This window comes from Cavia porcellus, unplaced genomic scaffold, assembly GCF_034190915.1.
Source record: "Cavia porcellus strain 051 isolate PalLab524CR breed Dunkin Hartley unplaced genomic scaffold, mCavPor4.1 scaffold_21, whole genome shotgun sequence".
Classification (NCBI taxonomy): domain Eukaryota; kingdom Metazoa; phylum Chordata; class Mammalia; order Rodentia; family Caviidae; genus Cavia; species Cavia porcellus.
Genome location: NW_026947504.1, coordinates 66,162,521 through 66,188,620, shown reverse-complemented (window position 1 = coordinate 66,188,620; position 26,100 = coordinate 66,162,521). Strand labels below are relative to the sequence as shown.

Genomic DNA, 26,100 nt, shown 5'->3' with positions numbered 1-26,100 from the left:
CAAATGTGATGTGTATGTGCACTTTTCTTAAATTTTAAAATTTCTTAAAATAATACAGTGAACTTCTCCAAGCAGTAATACAATTATTATGGAACAGTATTGCAATGGGAATACACACGCCACAGTAAACTACATGTGTATTCAAGGAGATGAGGTGAGAAGAAATTTTTGTTAGCAAAAAGAAATTTATATAAGTTGTCAGAATACAGCATTTGCTTGTGTTGGAGACCTGAGGCAGGAGCTGGCATCAACTTATTGGTGGAATGATCCTTGCTGAACGAGTATTCCGTGCAGAGCGTATTATCTGAATTATTGCAGTCTACAAAGAATGTTAATGATAAACGTTGCTACAGAAATCTGCACATACATGCGAGGCATGTAGAATGTGACGGAATTTTTTGGCGGGGGAGCTTCAGAAAGCCTTTGAGATGTCAATGATCTCAGGCAGGCCTGAGCCCCTCGCCATCTTGATTTCAGGGCTCCAGTTTTGTGTGGGCCTGACAAGTCAGATCTCATGTTGGTATCACAACTTTCACAGCTTCCCTGTCTCTGCTTTTCACAACTAAATTGGGTGCAGAGCAGTTCTTGCAGCTCTGGTGTGTACACTGCTCTCTATGCTGTGAACTTGGGGTTCTGACTGTTCTTTTGCCACTCCTCCCTGTTACAAATGTGCTTTTGCTAACGCAGGCTGATTCCGAAGCTATGTACTCTCCTTCGCTTTTCTCTTAGATCCTCCCCTGCTTTGAGCAGGTCATGCATCTACTTTCGCTGTGCTTTTAACTGCCTCCTAGTTTTGCTGCAAATGAAATTTTGTGTTAATTTATTTTCCTTTTGAAGGACCCCAAGAAAGAGCAGGGGAAAGACAGACTTCTCATCTTTGACTTCAAACCAGAATCAATGATATGAATTCTTAAAAATTTCAGTGTGAATAGTCCAAAGGGTTGAAGATACCCTGATTTTGAAAATCTGTTAGAAACAATATGGAATTACTTTCCAGAGCATATAGATATTTTGAAGTGTCACAATGGATTTAAACTTGTCACTAACTTAATTGTATCTAACTTAGTTTATCACTCTGGGTCTCATTTTTCTAGTGAAGGGGTTTGATGAGAGGATCCCCAAAACTATAAAACTAAGCAGAAAACTCAAGTTTTAACTCTAAGATGATTTTTTGGTGGTGGAATTTAGGCTTGTGAGTATTTGGCTGTGGAAGTTTGAGGCCCTTGAATAGAAAGTGGAGAATTAACTTCCATTGAGAAGTCATTATGCACCTGGTGGTGTGCTAGGAACTTCATATATGTCTATATTCCAGGAAGACAGGTATTATTATCAGCTCTGTGGAATTTCCCAGAAATATAGACAGTTAATGATAGCAGAGCCAGACTTGAAATCCTGGACTAAGTTTAGAGCCCAAAGTTTTTTTCTTGGGGAAAAAGCAGAGGAGTCCTGCTTGAAATTCATGGGCTATGCTCATGTTTCCAGCTGCCACCTGCTGCGTCCCCTGTCCTCTACCTCATCCTTGTTGCAATTGTTTTAAAACCAGTCCTTCTAATATTCATTGTATTGACTTAATCTACAATCCTGAATCCAACTAGATCCACTGTGACTGAGTTCAGTACACCGGGCCGGCATTCTGGAAATTGTGCTCCTAACAGGAGGCTATTTACTTACTAGAATTCAAATAAAATAATTTTAAGCAAACTACTCACAATATTGCCATTTGCCATTTTTACCATTTGTCATAGGTCACTAAGGAAATCAATGTTAATTATCTTCATATTAAAAAAGGGTAAAAATTGCATTTCTTAAAACCCTGTTACTTATAAATTCTTTTTACCTTTTGAACTTTCTTGGCTTTATAAAACTGTCAGCAAAGAGAAAGTCGGGGCGAGTTTCCTGTAGTCATGAACTCCACCATCCTTTTTACAAGTCTTTATTCTTGGAAAAGGTACATGCTTGTAAGTTTAAAAGCATTAACTAAGAAAATAAATAAGCAGTAAAGTGATTGGTTTCCATTTAGTGATCCGTTTGCTTCTGATTAACAATGGAAAATAACTTGATAAGCTTGGGAAGCAGGCACCTTTCTTTTCACCCTTGTGAATGAAGTCTCCTGAGTTTGCACTTCTCCTGCCTGAACCCGTCCGACCCCAGGGCCCGCAGACAACTGCTGCTCTCTCAGCTCATGTCCCTGCAGGCCTGCTGCCAGCGCTTGTAGTTCTAATCCAAATTTAACTTAGACTTTTCACTCTACTTTTAGTCTGCAGCATTGGGCAGAGAAAAAGTGTAATTACATGCCAAAGAGATTCTTTAAACTCTAAACTCATAGAGATGAGGCTGCTCCCTCCCCGATTCTCACTACATCCACACACAGTAGTTGAATGTGCTGCTATTTCTCTTGTTCCTGTGGTCCTTGTCTCAGGCTCCAGCGGCCTGATTTCCATCACTCCAGCTCAGGCCCACTTTTCCATGGAGTCTTCCCATCTATGTCTAATAACCCTTGCTTCCCTTTTTCTGTCTTTTCTACTTTGTTTGAGAGCATACATTTTTATCTGCTTCAAAGTCAAACTCCACCACCTGTCTTCAAGCTCTGCATAGCATTACTTCACCCAGTGTATTACTCACTGCTTGCGGCACACAGTCCAGTCCCTAAGCAGCATGATGGGTGCCACAGCAGAAAGGCAAATGCAGCTCTGCTGTGTGGTCAGCCGACTTGCCTAAGGATGAAAGAATGGTGAATAGACAGATTCGCCGTTACTGGAGGAAAGAGCTTCTCCTAAACTGTAAATAACATATGTATTTTTGTCATGACAAGGAGCTGTTATCAAATATTGGAAGTAAATTAATTAACTTCACTTTATATGAGAGTGATATCTATCTATATATCTTTATCTCTATATATATCTATACCTATAGCTATATCTGTATATCTATGTCTCCAAGTGGGCAACTGATTATGTAGACTACTGGTCATTGTAAACAGCAGACCTCTCCTGAATGAGCCTGCTTTGCATTAAGGTGATAGCTTTAGTAACCTCATCTGGAGTAGCCCAAGTGATATGGCTTTGAGTTCCATTAGCTTATTCTGGTCATGCCAGTTGTTCTGTGCTGATAAGGTGCCACCTATTGGCTAAGAGTTAGGCAACCAGAAATTTTAAAAAGTGTTTTGAAAATAAGAATAAAGTAACCTTGATATTAATGTGAAACTCATAAAGCCTGATTTTCAAAAGTGAGGGTAGGAGAGGAAGGAAAAGGCAGCGAGGTGTCAGGAAGGATCCATATGGCCATCCAGTTGTACAGGCCAATGACAGTAGCACGTCTATGGGTGGATCCCATCGGTAAGAGTTCTTAAAGTTTCCTGACCTTTCCAACATGCAGCCAACTTTGAGAAGCTCCCCGCCCCACCGAAGTGTCACTGTCCATGGCCCCACTTGGCAACCGTGCACATGCATGCTGGGGAGGAAGGGACAAGTCTGTGACCCAGCTTTTGTGCCAGAGTGAAGCTCCTGAATCATCTTTTCCCATTGCCACCAAAGAAAAATTCATCTTCATGTAGAAAACATGAAGATGAGCTTTCACTGTGCCAAATCCGTAGAATAATTTTCCCTTTTCAGAAAGATACACTACGTGGGATTGAGAGGCATTCTCTAATTTGGGTCACTATGATATAATTGATAAATTATAGTACTTTTTTTTTTTAGTTATTGAGAATTTCCACAGGATATACTTAGCCTTGTCTCTCTAGGGTCATTTTCATCTCACAATATATGTAGTTAGCTACTTACTAAATTTTGAACAATGGGCAAATTTCTCAGTGGTGTGTGGAGGGTCTCTGAGATAATCCCATGGTTGAATACCTGCTATAAGGACTCAGGTGTCCCATATAGTTGCATGCGTGGCTTGCACGTATTACAGTGGTGTGGTGATGTTGTACAGCCCAACCAGAAGGGTTCAGGACATACGCAGAGTTTGGGAAAATCCACACAAAGGCTTTCTTGTGCTCGTTCCCTCTTTCCTGCATACCCTAGCGACAGTGGTTCAGCACCATACCTATGATGCTGCTGCTCGAGGAAGTCCATCAGAGACTGTACAGCTAACGTATTTGGGGCACTGGCAGGCTGGTGGGAGGAGATGGTGTTTCAAACTAACATGGTGGTGACTGGAATGGAGCAAAGAAAGTGGTTTTATTAGGCTTTTACAGACCACCTGTGGCTGGCAGAACTGAAGCAGAGAGAAGTGTCAAGAATAACACAATAATTTGTGGATTGTAGCGCTTGGTAAAGCTGTGGAAATCTGAAGTCAACCTGATTAATCTTTTAAGATGTCTTCTCTTCCTTACCCAACTCTCTCCTTTCCTTTGCTCCTTTTTTCCTCCCTTCCTTTCTCGCTTCCTTTCTGTGCTTCATTATCTCCCATCGAATAACTCATGAGTTTGAATTGGACTTAAGATATTCAAATGTGGTGTCCAAAGGGCACAAGCTCAAATGGGGAGTCTAAATAAAGAATTAAATCTGTGAAGTAGTTGAGTCTTGAGACTGAAATAACAGAAAGTTGGTCTAACCTTCTAGTAACACTGCTTGATGCCATAATATATAGCATTGTAGAATACAACTACACTGTCAGGGGATGGTGAGATTAAAGTCTAATTGCTGCATAATGACAGGCAGATGACACAAGCATATTGAACAAGTAAATGTTAAACAACAATGGGCCCTCAGATATACAATAAACAATCAAATATTCAAGGGCTCCTAAATGGACAGAATTTGGGAACAGGAATGCACTTGGAAGGCTTTCCTGCCTGTTCCCTTGGGTTGAGGCATAAATGACATGCAGTCAGAGGGCCTGGTGCCATAAGACTGAGATATGGTCTGACTGGGTTTCAGTCTGTGCTCTTTATTAAAAATCTTTACTAAAGTGTGAATATCACTTGTGCTATTATGTGTGCTAAAAATGTACAAGGTGGAATCCCAAAAGTATCTTATCAAACATCAATTTACATTAGAAAAGGGGCTTTCGTGATAAACTTTATGTGGAAATACTAAAAAGTGTATTTCTAGTAGTTTTACAATGCACATTAAGATTTGTACTCTCAAGTCAATCAGAGAAGGAATTTATTGATTTTGGCATCATTCACTGACTTTGCCATGCCCCCTTTTCTTTTTCACAGAATACTTACCAATGTTTAGGTTCTTTTGGCAATTACGATGCAAAACAATGTGATTCAATCTCCTAAAAATGCCTCCACAAATCAAAACTCTATAGTCTCCTTTATGAAGTCAACATCAAGTAAAATGAGAGACAAATACAACATTAGGCTAGGATCATATAATTTTATTTACTTTTAGAAGGGGTCTAAGCAACCTGAAAATCATTAGAAAACAGTAACAATCCATTTTGACTTATTTCTATAAAGTTCTTGAAAAACTCATTATTAATACTCAGGAATTGAGTCTAAAGTTCTTGCTCTGTCTGAGATCAAATAATTGGGTTATTGTAACGGTTTGTATCTTAAATGCCCCCCTTCTCCAAAGCCCATGCTAAAGTTTTGGCACCAATCTGTGGCACTATTGGGAAACAGTACAATTTTTAGGAGGTAGAGACTATGGAAGAAAGTGAAGTCATAAGATGAGTGCCCTTAAAGAAGATATAGGGACCCCAGCCTCTTCCTCTTTCTTTCCTTCCTGGCTCCCATGAAGTGATCAGGCTTCCTCTGCCAAGTGCCCCAGCCATGATCTACTGTGGCTTTGCAGGTCCAAAGCAACAAGGCCAAGCAACCATGGACTAAAAACTCTGAAACCATGAACCAATATAAACATTTCTTTCTTTTAAATTGTTCACCTCAGGTATTCTGTCACAGTGATAGAAAGCTAACAGTTACTATCTGTTATGAAAACCAAACCAAAAAATGCTGAATGTCAGGAAACACGAAACAACCTTTTCTTGTATGGTTTTTAGTCAGTTGTGTTTTTCTAAGTTCTCAGGTTTGTGGATAGGAGCAGTAATTCTCAACCCTGGTTGTACTACACCCTAGAGTAGCTGCAATGATTTCAAGAGCTCTTAGCTCAGAGGAAAATGAAACAATCTCAGCATGCTTTTGACTGGGAAAGGAAGGAGTAAGAAATGACATAGTAGAGATCTGAAGCTTCAAAGGTTTGGGGATAGAAGAGCCATTATCTCCTTATAGATAGTATCTGCTAAGTACAAAGAATACAAAGTATAAAGTATTGTCCTTTTTCTAGCTAGCAGTCCTACAATGACAGTACAGAGAATAGAATTTAAGTACAAAGAATGTAATTTAAGTTCAAAGAATAGAATAGTAAAATAGATATGGCACAACTGTTTCTTCAAGAAACTAAAAGAAACATAATTTTTTTTTAAAAAATTAGAATTTTGAGAAAAATTTTAAGGAGTTGATATGAATGAACTATTTTAATGTTACTTTGTATTAATATAATAGTAATACCTATTTATCATGGGAAATTTATAAAAGTCAAAGAAAGGAAAAGAAAAGGAAAGAAGGGAGGGATGGAGGTAAGAGATGAGGGAAGAAGGAGGGAGGTTCACTACTACATTTTATAAATTATTTCCCCGAGCTCTCCAACCTTGGTGCCACCACAATTGCTTGTTATTCAAACATTCCCACAGTGAATATTTTTGTAGCTAAATCTTTTCACACATTCATAATTTCCCTCAGACTGTATTTCTAACAGTGACTACTTTAGGAAGAAAGAGAATGAAAACATTTGTTCTCATCATTTTATTATTTAATGTAACGGAAGATGAATGGCAGAATATTTTACATGCATAAAGAAAGATAGTTTTAAGTTATATATGATTTCAAAGGAAGGGTACACAGCTGTGATTGTAGAAGACTTTATATAGAAACATAGATATGCAGGATGAAATTGGCCACTTCATTTTGACAGATGAACCACCTACAATTTTTATATTTCATTCAGAAACTTAATAATTTAATCACACAGCACATGAGTGTTTCCCCCTGTACTTACACATACATATGACAAGTGTTCATATGTATTTGAGACAATCTCTCCGAGCTTATTTCCTTTAGATCTTTTGGAAACAATGTATATTCCAAACTGCCAACATAGAAATAATGCTTCTACATGTACCAAATCTCTGGGATTTTGCTGGAACTCATTATATATGTATTTGTGGGGGGACAGGGGACTGGGGATAGAGCTTTAACTGTCTTTTTAGGACATGTTTGCAGGACACACATTTTTCAATCAATTTGAAGCCTTTGGTATTTCTTACTTGGCCTCCAGAAGGTGCACCTTTTCATAAGATTCTCATCAGCAGTCCCCATTTCCCGCCTCTTCTCCAGCTCTGAGCGCAAGTCTTTGGCAACTCGGAGGGAAGAAGAATGTCACTTTATCTGTCCATCGGTGACTCACGCTCCCTGTGTGGGACACTCCACTTGAGGCACGCTCAGCACTGGAGGTGTCTCTATTTGAGACACAACCATATGGTCTCTGCCCTTGAGAGAACTCATAGCGCAGCTGGGAAACAGCCTTATGTTTGGTGGAAGTGGGTTGGAAGAGAAAGGGCTTCTTTGAGCGTGCAAGTGTTTTGGATCTGTTGAACCATTTTAATTTTCCCATAGTTCTGAAGGAGGACTCAATAGGATTCTGTACAAATGGTCACTATTGGACTGCTAGCTAGAAAAAGACAGAAACTGGATGCTGGAAATTAGCTGAGAGAAGGATCTGAATTAGGGCCAAGAATAGTTAGGCAAGGAGCTGTGTGGCACTGGTGAGAAGTGGGCGTTGTTGCTGCTTTCTCTTTTTTTGGAAATGTATCATTTGTATAAAAAGTCAAATGTAATTTTAAATTTTAAAAGTGCTGAATTTGAAGGACTAGCTCTTCTGAGCTCAGAGATCAATGGAATATGATCTTGCTACAAAAGTCGAGAGTCAAGTTGCTGGTTACAACTCAGGTATAACCATTGTGCAGTGACTCCAGAGTGAGTGTGTGGAGAGAGGAGAGAGCAGGGAGGAGGAGGGACGGGAGGAAGAAACAGAAGTACAGCAACAAAAACATGCTAGGTAGAGCCATGGTAGAAACGAACAATGTCAACGTGCCTACCGTGGACTGAAGAGCCTTGATGTCTGGGACTACCCCGCCAAATCTCCAGCCCCCCAGGCCCCCAGAGTCTCCTACTGGGAACTCTGCACAAAAAGAATGGTAAAGGTAGAGGTCCACTCGAGTCTGACAGTCAGTACACTACCAGATTCTGCTGGCCTGACAGGCTATGCAATTTGTTCAAGGGTACAGAACATAAGTAGCAGTATCTCTCTGGTACTGGCAATTTCTTTGGGAAACTGCCCCTCATTGACAGTGCTTGATATTGTAGAGGAAGAGGATGGAAGAAGCCAGATTTTAACTCTACTACTATAAGGGGAAGCATGTGTTAGACTCTTCTTTCTTTTTTTTTTTTTTTTTTTTTATCGGTACCGGGGATCGAACTCACGACTGCCTGCTTGCAAGTCAGGTGCTTATGCTGCTGAGCTAAATCCCCAGCCCCTAGACTCTTCTTTCTTTCTTTCCTTCTTTTTTTTTTTTTTTTTTTTTTTTTGATACTGCAATTGAACTCAGGACCTCATGCTTGCCAGGCTGGTGCTGCAGCACCTTAGGGTTAGGGTTAGGGTTAGGGTTAGGGTTAGGGTTAGGGTTAGGGTTAGGGTTAGGGTGCTGAGCTATAAAGACTTTTGATACTTAGCAAAACTAGGTAAGTTTCAAACAGATCATTTCTCCTGAGCACTCCCTCCTGGAAGCCTGTAATATCTCCAGAAGTGGGGTGACTTTGTAAGGTTGGAAGTTTTTACACTGTTTTTACACTGTGGAAGCACAGGGATGTTAAAACTCTTGTGAAGCTAAAACTTTCTACACATGAAAGTGGGGGTGGGGAGTGTAAAAAGTTACAGACCACTTGCCAGAACTAGGTCTACTTACCTGATGGAGTTAGAAATTCAGAAACAATGATTTCTCGAAGAAGTTGACAATATCTTTTAAATGCAGAAAGTTCACCAATGAGCAGCTACCCCAGAATGAAGCTACTACTTCATTCTGACAGTTTCCTATCCAGTGCCTGGAATATTTGGCACATAACAGGCATTTTGCTCAGGTTGTTACAGGAATTAAAAAAAAAAAAACTAAGCTTATTTCTTGGATTCAAAGGAATAGATAAGCATAGATTGTGCCTAAATAGCTAGTGGACGAGCCTACTTCTCCACTATGTTTGAAAAAACTCTCCACTGCCTCCTAAAACATAGTTACTAGGCAGTAGAATTCCCCCCTAAATTATTTTTTGGCATCTATTTCTAATTTCCCTCATATCTTATGCCCTCATTCTAAAAAATAATAAATACTGGGAAAACTTATGAAAAACAAAGCAATGTTTTTAATTTCAAAATAGCATAAAATGCATATTCAGATATTGTTAAAAATTAGAAGCTGCCAAAATGGTGAAGAGTAAAGAAGGATCAGATATTCGGTATAGTGAGGGTTGAAACTTGGTTCTCCAGAGTGTTCAATATGGATTCTCGGGTTTATGTCACTATGTGCATACTCATTATGAGACAGGAAGACAGGGCCCAGCAAAGCTGGCTTGGGGAGTAAGTGCACCAGATAATTCTTAGGACCCAGTTTATAGGCTTAGCACGGGTTCCTGAAATGTGTGGAATGAACAGAGCATGACTTTGAAAGCACACTATCCTGATGGCCTGCACTGTGCCCTGAGGGCGTACTTTTATCTTATTTTATTTTATTTCTTTTTTTTTTTTTTTTTTTTGCTTTTATTTGGCCCAAGCTCTCTCTGCAGAGCCAGTTTTTCCTTTATCCTTTTCTTTTAATACTTCAAATAAATGTGAAATTTTGCCATCATTTTTGCTTGTTTTGCTCAATTCATTGTTCAAAACAGAAAGAATCTGGAAACCACCTCTAGGAGACCCCAGAACCCAAAATCCAGTAATAGTTACACATGATAATTTGACTTGAGCAGGAAAAGCCATTGGATCAAACTCAAGAAAAACCCAAATTTTACAATGAGTCTTCCCCTCTTGACATTTTAAAATCTGAAGCATTGTAGTGGAAAGATCCATACTTTTAAAAAGGATGTGCTGGGCAGAGGCTGAGGCAATCTGAATGTCTCAGATCCACACTCTGAGAAAGAAATACTACTGCCCATTGCTGATCCAAGAAATAAGCATTCCTCGTTGGTTTGTTAAGATATACCTTTGGTACTTGGTGGTTTTCTAGAAAGTGCAGAACAAAAAGTCTTAGCCCTTTGAGGGTATCTGAAGTTGTGCAGGAAGCAGTCATCTTTTCATGAAGTTGTGTCACTTGCCCCTTTTCTGTCTTTGTGCTGCCATCTAGAGAGGAAAGGAAAACTGTCAGGTGGAATCCAGACCACCATACGCAGCTTCTAGAACAGAAAGCAGGCTGGCTGAGTGAGTCCCCTGAGTGAGCAGGGGAAGAAAATGGCTCCTGTCCTAAGTTTCTAAGACTAACATCAGGCTCCCAGACAGCTGGCCAAGAAGCATGCATTTCTCCCAATATTCAAAGGAATTACAAAAGAAATTGTACAAAGGAAATACAAAATAATGTTAATAGCAGCCCAGCTCTTGAAACAGGTGGCATCATTTTAGGAAAAAATAAAAATACAAGAAATAAATGAAAATGAGATTCTGATATGAATAATTCCTAAACTTTTCTTTCTTTGCTTTTTTATTTAAGAAAGGCAGGACCTTTTTTGTTAAAAGCATGAAACCTTATATAGACTTTAATGTATACCAGAATAGATAAGCATAGATTTTTATGTAGAAGCAGTTGTCCCTAATATCCCCCTGAAGAATGTAAGTGTCATTACTATAAATTGGTGTCTTGCTGAGTACAGGCTTAAAAGTAATTTATTCTAGATGTATAAATCACAAAAAGTGTTGCTGGCATCAGACTTCTGTGTCATCGTGTGAAGGTGGTGATGCCTTTCCTGACTTCTTCTCTCCTAGAATGCTGTCTCATTCTTGCTCAGCTTTCTCACAGCTGCCCACACTGTGAGTGGCATTTGTCCACTTACCTTCCTAGAATGGGAAAGTCTCACGGGCAGGGAGTTCATTCTGACAGTTTCCTATCCAGTGCCTGGAATATTTGGCACATAACAGGCATTTTGCTCAGGTTGTTACAGGAATTAAAAAAAAAAAAAAACTAAGCTTATTTCTTGGATTCCTTTTTTCTTTTGCAAGAACTAACAATGTGACTTTAACTGCACATATTATGATCAAAACACTCATGTAAGGTCACAATTCCTTGAATGTCTGTGAAGATACTGATTTTTCCCTAAATCTCATTTGGTCCTTTCTTCTCTTTTAAATAGTCTGTTACCATCATCAAAATAATGTTTGTTAACAAAAATGCATGCTGAAAATGCTAAATCTGATAGCTGAATAAAGATCTGACATACACTAGCTCGGCAGACGCTTTGCCTAAATTCTGACTTGTTACCGCTGAGGATAAACTGCCCTAGAGAATTCATTAAGGATAATCTGCAAGAGGATGAAGCAGAATGAATCTGATTTTTTCTTTCTTAAAACACAATTCATAATTAAAGCAGACTATGTAAAGATAAATGGTCATAAGCTACACAGAAAATGCTGAGAATAAAAGCTTTAGGCATGCCAAAAAGCAGGGAGGGCTCTGCCACCTGCAGTCACGCAGCCTCAGTTTGACCACCTGTACACCAGCATCACCCCTTCTCTAAGCTACAAGGACAAATTCAGATGCTGATGTGTGACTAGTGTGAAAACTGTGATTAAACATACTTAGGAAACCTTTTGACCAGTCTAATGGCTCCAAGGAATGTATAAATCTGATAGTACAAATCACAGTGCATAAAACAGTGTGAAAATTGAACCATTTCTTCCAATTATTCAGACAAGGCCAAAGGCCCTGGATATCTCCCAAGAATGCTTAGAGAGCACCCTTTTACTTGACTCCCCAGGCCTGCAGTCCCTGGACCATGGTCTGTAGCACTTTCTTCATAGGAATAAAGGATATAAGGCTTCCCAAGAGTCAAGCATTGCAGAAAACGACATAAAATGACTTGATGAACTGGTTCTAGGAAGACTATAAATTGACTGATGATCTAGTCCTGTCTCGCAGAACAGGTAATTGTGGGCCAGGAATTTGTCTGTGCCTCAGAGTTGTATAGGTCAGGGAGCTCAAGCAAGAGCCATGCAACCACTTTAAACCTTTCCATTTTTTAGACAAGGTCTGACTACATCGTTCAAGCTAGCCTTGAACTCACTATGGGCTCAGTCTTGCCTCAAACTGACAGCAATCTTCCTGCTGTGGCCTTCTGAGTGCTAGGATTAAAGGCATGCATCACCATGCCAACTCGAAAACTGCCTTTTCAGTACTGAAACATAGGTGGCAATTTGTAGTATTTGATTTAATTTACACTTTTATAATTTAAGATATACCTGTTTACTGTCATTATAAGTTTATATATAAAATTAAATAACACTGTATATTTAGCCAGTAAGTTACACTTTTCTCACTTCCAGATTGCTTTGTGCATTATGAAGTTCGTGAAATAATATATATATATATATATATATATATATATATATATGATTCTGGGTATGGACTGCACATTATGAAATAGACCAGAATCAATAACAGAAATTTGCCTTGAAAATTATCTTAAACCAATGGAGGCTGATTTCCTCAACAGTGCAGAACAAAGCATAAATCTTGAAAAAGATGAACAGGGCTGAGAGCTAAGAGTACAGAAAAATTTAACTGAACATAAATTAGATATACAAGAGGAAAAATTGTTGGTAACCTGGGACCAGTTTCAGAGATGTGTATGGTTTGATGAAAAAGATTGAGGCTCTGTGTGTTCTCAAGTAATTTTACAGTTTGCAGAAATGTTTTGAAGTTTTCCCAAATTCAGCACATTAATCAAGTAGAAAAACTATTCAAGAGAAGCAAAGAGTCAAAGGATTCAAGTAAGTTAGTATCATAATGTGCAGTATAACAGACTTTAAGGTGGGTCTTACTGGAAATTCTTTCAAGAGTTTAAGAGTAGAACATATGTGCATGGATACAGGCATATTTCTGCTTGTGAGGGCTTATGTATGTTTATATTAAGCCCATATTGATTTGTTCCTAATTCACTTTCAAAATAACATATAGTATGTGTAACACCATATTTTAACTTTTAAAATTATTTTCTAAATCTTGGTTAGTAATGCACATTACAAGTAAGATCAGGATTTTCAACTTGGACTCAAAGGTAAAGTCAAATGTGCAATAAAATAGAATTTTTTATTTTCCAAATTCCCAGTTAGTCCATGGCTAAGCCATGACATAACTCCTATTTATAGCTTCTGGAAAGACAACGATTTTATAAAGCTCACATTATTTCAAGCTTCCATAATTTAAGTTATTGGCTTGACATAAATAATCTCTGAATGCTATGTAGAAGCAAATTTATTAATATTAGTGAGTCACACATACTGAGAAGAACATAGCCCTTTACCCCGTGAGCTTAAAGATTCTATTTCATATAATGACTAGAATCTCTGACATGCAAGTTTAAGGTGCACACATATTTTGGATGAGTTCATAAATATTTATTTGCACTTCTAATACTAGAGTACCATAGAAAACCCATTCTCAGAAGTTAAAGGCTCAGGTCTGAGACTGTGGAGGATCTCAGTGTGCACTGTAGAACATTTATCTTGGTGTCTAAAGGTAGATGAATTGATCAGTTGGTTACTTTCCCCATGGAACAAATAGTTGCCCCAAGTTGGGTGTTGCCATATGTATTATACGACCTGTCAGGCAAGGTCCTACAGAGGGAATAGGCATGAAAATTGGATGGAGGATGGCTAAGCAAGAGTGTGGTGATGGCAAGTGAGCAAGGTCAGTGGATTGGGTTTCTGAAAAAATGATTTGGGGAATAAATGAAAATGACAAGACAGAACCAGTCATGTGAAGAGCTGGAAGATGTAGAGAGACGAGTAAGTCACACAAAGGAAGCACTGTGCAAAGAACTTGGCATGTTAGAAGACCAAAAAGAAAGCCAGAAAATAGCTTACACATTTTGAAAGGCCAAGGTGGATAAAAATGTCGAATTTTTCTTTAGAAAAAACACTCAAGTCTCCGCTAGCATGGATACTGATTATTCAACTGTCTGTCAATCATGTATTCAATGTTTTGGGAGCATTTTCTGAGCCCAGCACTATATAAATAGACACACTTCAGCAAAACAGAGTTCCCCCTAAGGGTTGGGTCTCTGATAGGAGTGTTTCTGAGTAGTCTTTTTCTCTTATCTTTTGCCCTCTGAGTTAGTTGTCAATGTAATAATTACACACTGCAACCGTAATTACAGTTCTGCAACTGTAGTTACTGTAAAGATTAAATGAATTATTACATGTGAAGTTTTAGGTTAGTGTCAACCACACAGTTGTTAGGCAGCTGTTATTATCGGTTGTTAATAGTATTATGAAATGATCACATGAGACATAGGATACTGGTATAGTTTCTAGGTATCCCGAAAAGTGAGGAGCATTTCATAAAATCACTAATACTCTCAAAAGAGTACAAAAGCCATTGACAGGAATATTGATCAACTCTTATGAATTAGAAAACCCTGAAGAAATATGACAACTAAATATAATATAAGGTCACAGATTATATTCTGGAACAGAAAAATGATAATTAGTGTAATAGCACTGTTTCATTATACAAGGATTGGTTTTGATCTTTGTGCTGTGGTTATGTGAAGTGTTCATAAAGACTGGAAAAATACTCTTTACTGCTTTTGCAATTTCTAAGTCTAAAATCATTTCCAAATAATAAAAGAGAAAGTTAAAGAGAAATAGATTTAGAGATGACAATGATGATCAAACTAATAGAAATTTACACAAATATTTTAACTACAATGTGTTTTTCAAAGGAAGATACAAATACAATGAATTAAAATGTTGGAAGACAAAGAACCAAAACATCTAAAACTAAAATTATATTTGAAATAGAATTCACTTATTGAGGCACTAACATTTTAAACTTGAAAACAAAGCAACTTGAAAACTGCCTAAAAATGAATTTTAAAAAAAAACACCAATAAAAGTGAAATTCAGGGTCAAGATCACTGTCTGGTATCTAGCATACACACAACTGGAATTCCAGAAGAGGAGAAAAGGAAAAGAACAGAAAGAACATTTGAAATGACATTTGCTGGCATTTATCCAGATTTGCTAAAAACATAGAAACACAAATATTTCAAGGTGTTTAACCAACACCAGATAAGACAAACACAATGAAAACTAAACCAATACATCAGAATCAACTTATTGAAAACTATTATGAAAGAAAAAAATCTAACAAAGTTAGTCAAGGAAGGAGACACATTTTATAAAGTGCAAGAAATCTAAGACTTATCACAGATATCTCAGGAGAAATTACACAAGCCAGAAAACACTGCTTCTTCGGAGGAGTAGAAAAGTGATAAATTGTATCTGGTTTATTTAAGAAAACAAAAAAAGAAGACATCAATGGCCAATGTCAGTTATTAAAAAAGGAATAGCACTACAGGTGTATAAACAGTAAGATGATAATAAAAGTATGAACAACTATGTCAAGAAATTTGGTGAGATGAAATGGATACATTTTTTTAAATATACATATTACAAAAACTGCAGAAGAAAAAGGAAAAAACTGAAATAACTATATGTACTATAAAAACTGAAAAAGTAAAAATTTTTCCAGACCAAAAATATCTGACCCAAATGGCTTTAGTGGTAAATTCAGTCCAACATATAAGGAAGAAATAAAACCAGTTTTTCAACACTTTTGCAGAAGAGAAGTTATGAAAAGGCATACTTTCTAACTTGTAAGATTCTGGCACCAAAAAGACAAAATCATTCTAAGAAAACTACAGACCAATATTTGTCATGAACATACAAAAGTCCTTAATAAAATTTTAAGAAATAAAATTCAATGCTGTATATGCAAAGAATAATACAGTAATATATTGAATTATATACACAACTATGTAATAATACATATATATAAAAGTCAGTTTTATAATTCAAATATTAAAAGACATTCTTTTATTAAAGTCTACGATCATCTTAATAGACACAAAAACTGACAAAATTTAATGGTTATTTATGATTTTAAAAACTTAGTGTATCAAGAACAGAAGAAAACTTTAATTGCAAAATGATATCTACAAAACAACACTCATACAAATACTGATTTACAGTTAGATTAAAAATATGCCAATATGAGCCCATATATTGTACACACATGTACATTTACTTACAAAAACACATAAGGAATGATATCCCCACAGCAATGAGCACACTTTCTGCGTAGTTTGTAAACACCATTATTCACTAAAAGGGTCAGGGCTCTTTGGGGAAAAAATAAACTGATTCAGAGCTTGGGCAGGGAAAATCTTACGAATTCAGAATGTCCTGCAAAGAAGTAAGGAAATGGGGCTGAGGATTTAGCTCTGTGGTTCAAGCACTTACCTGATAAGCGCAAGGTCGGGAGTTCAATCCCCAGTACAACAAATCAAAACAAAACAAAACACACAAACAAAAAAAGAAGTAAGGAAGTACAAATGAACAATGGAAACATCTTAAAAAGACATAGAAGCAAGCTTGAAGGCCCTCTGGACAAAATGAGCATCAAAATTAGTAACTGCAATACAATACAGCTCAGTGGATAAAATAAAAATCTACAACTCTATACAGATGTAAATCCATAAATGAGTAAGTTGATATGGGAAATCTCTTCCTTATAGAAAGATGTCAACCTATAAATATAGAAGATAGAATTAGAAAAATCACCAGTAGATGCTAAAACTAGTGTGAACATTTGATATGGAATAGAATGCTTACAAAGTCCCAGAATACTTATCCACTAGTTATTTATTAATTATAAAGACAGTAATAATTTACAATGGATGATTGTAAACAAAATCCCTTTAATCTGAGGGATTAAAGCTAGCATGACTGGTTTTGGGGCAAACTGATGATATGATGCACCGAGAAACACTCATGATTCCTTCTGTAGATGTTCAAAGTACGTAATTCAGATCTAATCAGGAAGTAACATTAGGGAAAACTAAAATATAAAACATTACATCAAGTAAGTGTTCTGTGCTCTTCAAAAATGCCAACTAAGACAAACAATGGATGAGAAATGGTCCCAGATTAAAGAAAACTATAACAATTAAAACAACAACAAAAATTCCACCACTAGTTTCTAGTAATTTTTAAATTTTCCAGACATAGAATATTTCTATGCAGAAATAATTCTTCTGGAATACTGCAAAGATAAAAAGCAAGAAAATTTGAACACTAAGACCTAACAGCAATATTGCTTTTAAATACAGATATAAAAATACTACATAAAAACTTACAGAACCTAATTGAAAACTAGATTTGACAAAGGTTGAGCTACAGAGAACATCCACTTTACACTCTCCTCCACCTACTGCCAGGTGGGTTTATTGCAGGAACTCAACCATGATCTAATAGTAGTAATAAAGACTGGTCATTTGAGCAGAGGCCAAAAGGTATTTGGTAACAAAAATATCAACTACTAATATAACCTTTAAGGAAACTAAGAATAAAATGAAATATCAAGATGAATATTCTTCATCTTGGGCATCATATCAACAACAGCTAGTTTCAGAAATTAATGGTAAAACATATCAATACAGATCACAAATGAGAACAAAAATGTGTTCTATTATAGTTCTTTAACATGGCTCTGAACATTCTGGCCCATCTAATATGATATAAAAGATATATAACTATTAAAAAGAATTACACACAATTCTTAGAGCTTAGATTATATATCTTACTATGTATTGAAAACTTCAGATAAATAAAATGAAAAATCTTTAGAGTAACAGAATTTTAAAAACTGGTTATTTAAAAGAGAAATATATATTGAAAAATAGATTGCATTAATAGTAACAAAAATATCAGGTAAACTATTAAAAAGTATCTAGAGCCTAGACTAAGAACCAATTATTAAAGATTAAAATTGTTATGATCAAAATTTGAGTAAATATCACAACATACTGTATTCCTGAATTTTATAAAGATCTCTTTTGTCCCTCAAAAATTCATATAGTGAGGATCTTAGCAGGGCTGAAACCTATTAGAACACAAGCACTGCCATTCAGTGTAGAAAACTGTAACAGAAAAATGCTACAAGATGTGAAATATCACACAGAAATACCGACATAAAAGTAAAATGTTCAGTGTGCACTGATAGCCATACCCAAAAATGTATTTATTATAACATCTTATAGCTGAACTGAAAGCATTTATAGGTTGGCTGTACTTAGCAGGGCTTTCTCATGGTCATTGCAGAAACATAAAAGACTTACGGAAAAGTAATGGGTGCGACTTTGTAGAATATCAACACTGAAGATATTGGTTTCCTTCAAATTGCCTGAAGTTTCATGACAAAACCATCCACCAAGAAAAAAACTGATAATCTGGCTGCTATCCACTCACTGTTAGAGAGATTTGTGGGTAATTGTCTAGCAATTTGCATCTAAATACATGACTATTGAACATCTTGCAGCATTTAATGGCTGCTGTAACTTCAGGCATCATATTCCCCCACAATCTTCAAAATATGGCATAAAAACTTATGCCTTTGTAGATGTGAAGCTTTATTATGCTCTCAATTTAAAATTTATCCTGGAACTCAGCCTTATTTATATAGTTATAAACCAAGCGACATGAATAGACTTGTTGCTCCCATTTCTCACACTAATAGTAATGACATTTGACAACTGGTGTCAGTTTCCAATTGATGCTATATTTAGTAACAAGGCATAAGTTGACCAGCTTAGGAACTGTACACAGGAACAAAGCATAAATTCCAAATGAAAAGTTACAATTTCAATTCAGAGAACTGTATACTACTATCTTTGGATTTCAGAAAGATATAACATTGGCCTTGTAAACGGCAAAGAAAAACAATCTGCTGAGGTCAACACTGCATCATAATGGAAATATTATCAGGGAAACCTTGAGAAAATAGAAGCCTGAGATGTTAACTTCCTACAACAAAACCAAAGGTGGAGGAGGTACTGTTGATGGGTTATGCAGCAACTACATCACTCAAAACACAAAAGCACTGACCAATGCCTGTGTTTTATTTGATCCTAAACGTGTGCGGTAGAGTTTGATAGTTGATAAAGAAAATAACAAGTGCAAAATACCATGGAGAAATTTTCTTAGGTAGGACTGGAACTCTTTAGAGATCACTGACAGCATGGGAAAAACAAATGCTTTTGTTCAGGTACAAAGGCAGACACAGCATCACAAATACCTACTGACAACAGGAAAACCAAGATGTCAACTATATCCTTCAGGAAAGGACAAGAAAACAAAACATACATGCCATCAATGTAAGCAATACTTGTGAATGGAACATGTGGTTTTCATGTGCAGAGACTGCCTTGGGTGTGACAATTGAAGCAGATTATTTCTGTGGTAATTTTTGTTGGCATTTACATTGAAGTTCATTTCACATTGGTTTCTACTCTGTTATCTTCCAGGCTTTGTAAGCAGATAAATGGCTGATATGAAAATGCTGATATCTAGTCTAAGCACTCATTACATTTTTATTTGTTACCTTATTTTCCTAAGTGTACCCTGTACAATATAGTAGGAAGCACCTGATAAAACTGAAGATAGAAGGTGACAAGAATGGCCTGCCACATAAGAAAGCTAAGCACACACGCCATTAGTGTGAGATGTGCATATGCAACACGTGACCACCATCTCAGGTGTGACAACTGAAGCACAGATTATCCCTGTGGTAGAGTTCTAGTGGTATTTTTATTGTAGTTCATATAGGGTTTTATTTCTGAGGTTATCATTTAGCTTTTGTAAGCAAGCACAGAGCTGATGTAAAAAATGTTTATTCTAAATGTGCAATTCATACTAAGAATTTAATACTTTATTGGTAATTTGTGTTCCTGTTATGACACTGTATAATAAGAACCTCTCGTCAAGACAGGAAGACCACTGAGATGTTATGTATGTCCAACAAAAATGCCAGGAGAGCAAAACACATGTGCTGTCAGTGTAAGCAGTTTATGTGTATGAAGTATGCTGTTGTCATGGGTGAAGACTGCCTTAGGAATGATAATTGAAGTAAAGGTATTTTTTGGTAGAACTCTATTGGCGTTTTTATTGTAGTTCATATAGGAATTTTTTTAAAAGATTTTGTACACCAAAAAACAGTTGATGCTGAAAATTCAATCCTTTTTTTCCTGTTATGTACTGATTGCTTAATAAAACTGATACAATTAACATCAATAATTCATCAATAAAAATATTTTGAAGAATAAATGTGGGTTTTATACATCCACAATGATGTGCTTTTATGACAAAATTGGCATGATATCCTGCAGGCTACGAGATTGTACGTTATTTTAGTCCTGAGAACCTCACAGACCCAATTCAGGAACAGCAGGGCACTACAATTTTTATTTTTCTATTTTCTGGAAAGAACATGTACTGTAAAAACAGTATCATTAAATAAAAGATATACCAAAAACTAATTATCTTTCAAAAAGCATCATGAAGATTTCAAAGGGTATGGTTTCATCTTCCTTCTTTTTATAGTTACTTTATATTTACATGAAAGACCAGTTCTGATGGTCTTTGAATATGAGAATAGCAGTAATTTCATTACACACATCCCTTTTCACTTTCATGAATTTGTCACACATATTTTTTTTGATGCTTGACTTTGCTTCCTAGTGATACTCTGCATTCAGAGAAAGATGTGTTCAGCTAATCTGTTTAAAATTCACTTTCATTTCCCAGAACATTTTAGAGAAGTGTACCCATTTTGTTTGTTTTATATAACAGATGACAAGTGTCTTTCAAAGAAAGAGTACTTTTGAAATACAATGCTGTTTACCCAAGACTCTCTGAGTCAGCACCATCCGGGTAGACTGTGGGAAGAGAGAACCAGGCCTCACAATGAGGTGATCTCCGCCTGGAAAGCAGTGCCATGGGCGGCCAATGCTGAGTGAGGACAGCCACACCCAGGCCTCTCCTGGGTCAGTGCCATTTGTGAACTGCAGGATGGACAATGCCTCACCAGGAGGTGTTCCCTGCCTGGAAACCGTATTGGCTTTTGTATTGTTTGATTATGTTAAATCTGATGGCATGAGCAGCTATTTAAGATAGCAAGACATAGTCGTAGCCATTTTGTATTTACTATTAGCTTATTTTGAAGACCTTTATTTCATTCATTGTTTTGTTTTCATTGTTTCTGCTCTATTCTGTTCTGGTTGATTTTTACTATGTCTAAAGGTATCTGCAGCTATTTTGAAGAGACATTATGGTAACTATTGCAGATTTTGAAAGGTTTTGCAGTCCTGTATCACTTATACTCATTTATCTTGATTGGTTTTACTGTTTTATTTTCCTTGGTTTCGTCTTCTTTAAAATAAAATCTTACAAATGCAAAAAAAGAACAAAAGAAAGAAAGGAAGGAAGAAAAGAAGGAAGGAAGAAATATAGTGGTATTAGTTTGGATTTCTTTTTTAATATATATAATATTCATACAATTATCTGAAATTTGCCTTCATTAATAAAGTTGTTAGTTTATTCACAAAAAAGCAGCAACTTATCTGACAGTTTTCTTCCTCTGTTTCTCTCAGTATATTGAAAACCAAGTTGTTAGAGCTAATGTAAAGCAAAGTTGCCTAAAATAATGGTCAGTAGACTCAAATGTTGTCAAGGGTCAGTTTATCGAAGATACTGTGATGCTACATGTTAATTTTATTCACTTGATTACTTTTTACTATGTCAGATTTCAAAGGTCACAGTCATGAAATTATGCAATTATTTTTCCACAATTACTTGATTTTTGTTCAGAAATACAAAAATCAAAGCCAAAGCAATGATCAAGGGACTCTGAAAACTGCCCCCTACCCCACTCAAGTAAGATGGTGATTTAGGGTAAGGAAGAACAGTCATAAAGAGGAAGAGTGAAAATGGAGCATGTAAAAAACAGACTGCTTTTATTTATTCGACTTTATTTTCAAAGTTTCAAATCTTTTCAATTTTCTTTTTATTTTTTACACCAAAAAAGGCATCAATACTTTTCATTCCACTCTTGTCAACTTTAGCCAAAGCCTTCTGAGCTGCAGTCATTCTGGTATTTTTCTGCTAACAAAAATAAGTGAAAAATTGTTATGAATGTATCACTTATAAATCATATATGCAAATCAGACAAGACTGTGCAATGCTTCGGGATTCATTAAGGGAGGTAAATGTCTGCTACTATCATGCTTCTTAAAGGAGTGAAACAAGTTCTGATGTTTATTCAGAATTCTGACTTCAAGAGACAGAATATGTTAAGACAAAACTTCTGCCTTCTAAGGAGTGCAATGTTAAAACCAATGGTTTACTTTACGCGAGTAATTCTGGAGGATGCATTAAGTGTAATGACATAAACAAAGCAACTGACACAGGCAGCAATTGACAAAGGGAGAATTACAGCCCTGTGTTACCACAGGACCAATAATTCTCACCAATTTACCATCAGATTTTATTCATTCACGCCATGAGAAACCAAGGACAACCCTACTATATTCAAAAGCTGACTCTGACTAGAAGGAGAGCTGTGTTATTTCTCCTTTAACAAGGAAGCAATTTCCAAAAAGCTGACTCCATATAATCTGCTCTGGAAATTTCTATATTTTCTTGGTTACCGTTATTTTTCAATGTCCTTTTCTCCGTACTAAAAGATGATAAATGACAGCTGATTTTAATTTAGTGAACCACAACTTGTTCAGAAGTACAACTGATGGGAATCAGGAAAGAAACAAATCAAACCTAACCAAACCAAATCAAATTAAACTGCTTGTTTCCCTGAGAACAGTAGGGCAGTACACTGCCCAAGCATATTTTAAGGGCACAGTCTTTCCTCTCACACTGGTGCAATACCTAAGTGATACACTGAGAAGCAGCATTTCTACTCAAGTGTGTCAAGAGACTTCTCCCAGAGAAATTTATGATGTCCCTATTTACACGAGCATTGAGAGAATTAGCTATGTGGCAAATCTTAAATCAGATTACCCTCTGATGTCACGTGCCCAAATAAGTTACAAACAGACAAAAGAATAAAATTTATAAAAAACACATTAAGCCCTAGGAATACCACAAGTTATTATAATCTAAGTGGAAGTTAATTTTCCTAAGACAGGCAAGATCTTTCTATACATAAAAGCAATGAAAAAAAAATCTATACTTAACCTCATAATAAATTAGAAACTATTAAAAAACATCAAGTGAAAAAGTGCAAACATATGGGAAAATAATTTGGGCACTAGCTATGTTATGAAATGTTAATAGCCTTAATGTAAAGTGTGTTCTTATAAATCAACAATAAGAATAACAACATTATCTCAACACAAAAATAAACAAAGGACATAAATGACAATTTGTAGAAATTTAAATGGGCAATAAACAATTGGAAAGATAAACTGTTAATTTAACAGGCAAAAATTTTCAAGAATAAAGTAATATTGTCAAGAACACAAGACATAAACTCACTGGCAATAATGTTTGGGAGTACAAATTTCTGCAGCTATTCTGGAAAGCAATACATATATATATTATCATGAAAGAATTCATGTTCTCTTAGCCCTGTTAGTTCTAAATTGTGTCTAGTGAAATAATCACAGATGCAAAATATAAATAAATTCTATCAGTTTCTTTAAACCAAAAATAAAAATATCAGAAGTAACTTAAGTATCCAAAAACAAAGGGTTGATTAAAAAAATTATATTCCATATGCTGAAAAGAATAGCACACATAATGGAATATCATAAAACTATGGTATTCAATATTTAATAGAATGTTTAATGAGATTAACATCTTTATAAAACTAAAAGAAAACTACTTAAAATTTTAATATGTAAAATATGTAAATATTAAAAGCTGCATATTGCTTATAATGCATGTATAAGACAAAACTAATTAAGCTATGTTAAGAAAATAACATTTGTAGGGTAAAGATTAAATGGTGGAATTATTGATAACTTTTGTAATTATCATAATTTCTAGGCAATAACTTTGGCCAAAAACTACCTGAATGATAAAGTCTGGGTAGCTACTGTTGGGCATAGTCTCTTTTTTTATTTTGTAAAAAACCATAATAATGACTTAACATTTTTATTGTGAAGCAGCACAATTCTGAATGAATTATTAAGTTTCAGAAATGCACTTAGTCATTTCTCATAGTCAAAACTGTAATCACAATCAAGTGTGCAACTGTCCTTGATGTACACATGCACTACACCCACTGAGGACACACAGTACGCCATTACACCTGGTTACACATACCTTTTCAGTCTTGAAATCTTTAGTGTTAAACTTAGTATAGTCTTCTTTTGCTTCTACAGGCTCATTTGATACCTTTAGTCTCTGCAATGTTAAGAGTAGTGAAGCAGAGTCAAATATTATCCTGTCACTTAAAGTTAATCCATTTTTTAAAAATATGTGATCTGGACCCACATAGAGGTCAATAATTTTTAAAAAATCCTCTACATTTTGACAACTGTTCTGTGAAAGGCACAGGCCACTTTCAAGAAGCAGCCTTGTGATGGTAGGATATGACTGGGTAGGTATATTCCCCAAGAATACAAAACCACTTTGCATGTACCATGTATGGTGGGCATCTAGATGGCTGCAGATTTCAAGGACATCCTAAGGGGCTAAAGGCAGGCACAGAAGTCAAAGATGAGAATATCCTTGCAAGGAGCTAGGTATTCAGTAACAAGCTCCTTGTCATTCACATCCTGGGATGGTTTAATGTCACCTAATGGATACAAGGGTAGCATTATCCTACTACCACCATTTTTTATGCCCTTTCTTCCTTTCAATTCAGCTGTCTCATTTTATCCATTTAAGGACAAACTTGTGAAGCAAGCAGCTAGCATAATGTGACATAAGTAGATGCAGTCACCTATGGAGGACTTGAGATATCAATTTTTATAGTGGTGTTCCTTCCATCAGGCCAATGCAACTAAAGTGAACCTTCACAGAACATTATTACCATTCACATGAGCACTTTGTACCAGGACATGAACTGGACTCGGTCTTAATGATCACTCATGTACACTCATGTAAAAAGTTTAAAGCAGAATAGAAGAGTTTCGTTGCTTGACACAGAGACCTGAGTGCACAGTAGTCACTGCATGTGGATACCAACTCAGATTTTTACAGATCTTCACACTCTCGGGGCAGTTAACAAGACCAACACGAGTGCCCTAAGGAAATGTAGATTTGTGTTCAGCTTCACTTTGCAACCTTGCCTTTGCTAAATAAAGCCTCAGTAATGTTGGTGCTAACAGATCTCACAGGCCACACAGCACAACGGAATAAAACTACATAAGACGGTTGAAATTCCTGGAAACTTATCACACACTGTGGAAAAATCTTTTGGCTACACAATCACCTCCTGCATACAAACTGACAAAAGCAAAATACTACTTTACCACATGTGGAGCAGCAGGATAAATGACGCAACTTTCTCAACAATTGCGTGTGTGTGTGTGTGTGTGTGTGTGTGTGTGTATGTGTTTAAAATTAAGGCAGTAAAGAGTGGTTAAGGGATACATAGTTTTAAAAGGAGAGTATCTTCAGCCAGGAGTAGAATTCACAACTCATAATGCTAAAGGCTGTAATATTTTTAAAAGTCAGAGAGTGAAAAGCCAGGAAAACATCTGTGCTTCTCCTCTGTGGCAAAATATTTCTCCAACAGATGTCACTGTAAACACTTGGACATAATTTACCTCGCTAATAATTCAGATTTAAAAATATTCACAGAGGCTGGGGATTTAGCTCAGTGGCATAAGTGTCTGCTTTGCGAATGCAAGGTCATGAGTTTGATCCCCAGTACGAAAAAATAGTAATAATAAAATAAAAAAATTCACAGCTATCTAGGGATAAATGGGACTACCTAGGTAGGGTCAGACAAAGATAAGGGCCTTTAGTG

The 26,100-nt window shown here is 36.3% G+C and overlaps 1 protein-coding gene across 8 annotated transcripts in view; it reads right to left on the bottom strand.

Annotated features, from left to right (window-relative positions):
* Nucleotides 1-6,742: 6,742 nt before the first annotated feature.
* The window catches only part of Rnaseh2b (ribonuclease H2 subunit B), a 67,641-nt gene continuing 48,283 nt past the window's right edge, over nucleotides 6,743-26,100 (bottom strand). For 2 of the 8 annotated variants that reach the window (XM_063232815.1, XM_063232812.1), the window contains exons 10-12: nucleotides 24,447-24,527; nucleotides 23,655-23,693; nucleotides 22,116-22,265 (exon numbers count right to left, since the gene is read on the bottom strand). In XM_063232815.1, the coding sequence (XP_063088885.1) occupies nucleotides 22,146-22,265; nucleotides 23,655-23,693; nucleotides 24,447-24,527 (240 nt within the window). In that variant the 3' untranslated portion in view covers nucleotides 22,116-22,145. Of the gene's footprint in view, nucleotides 10,395-22,115; nucleotides 22,266-23,654; nucleotides 23,694-24,446; nucleotides 24,528-26,100 lie in introns of those variants that run through there. The other 6 variants (XM_063232811.1, XM_013141149.3, XM_003477328.5 and 3 more) reach the window with 6 other exon arrangements.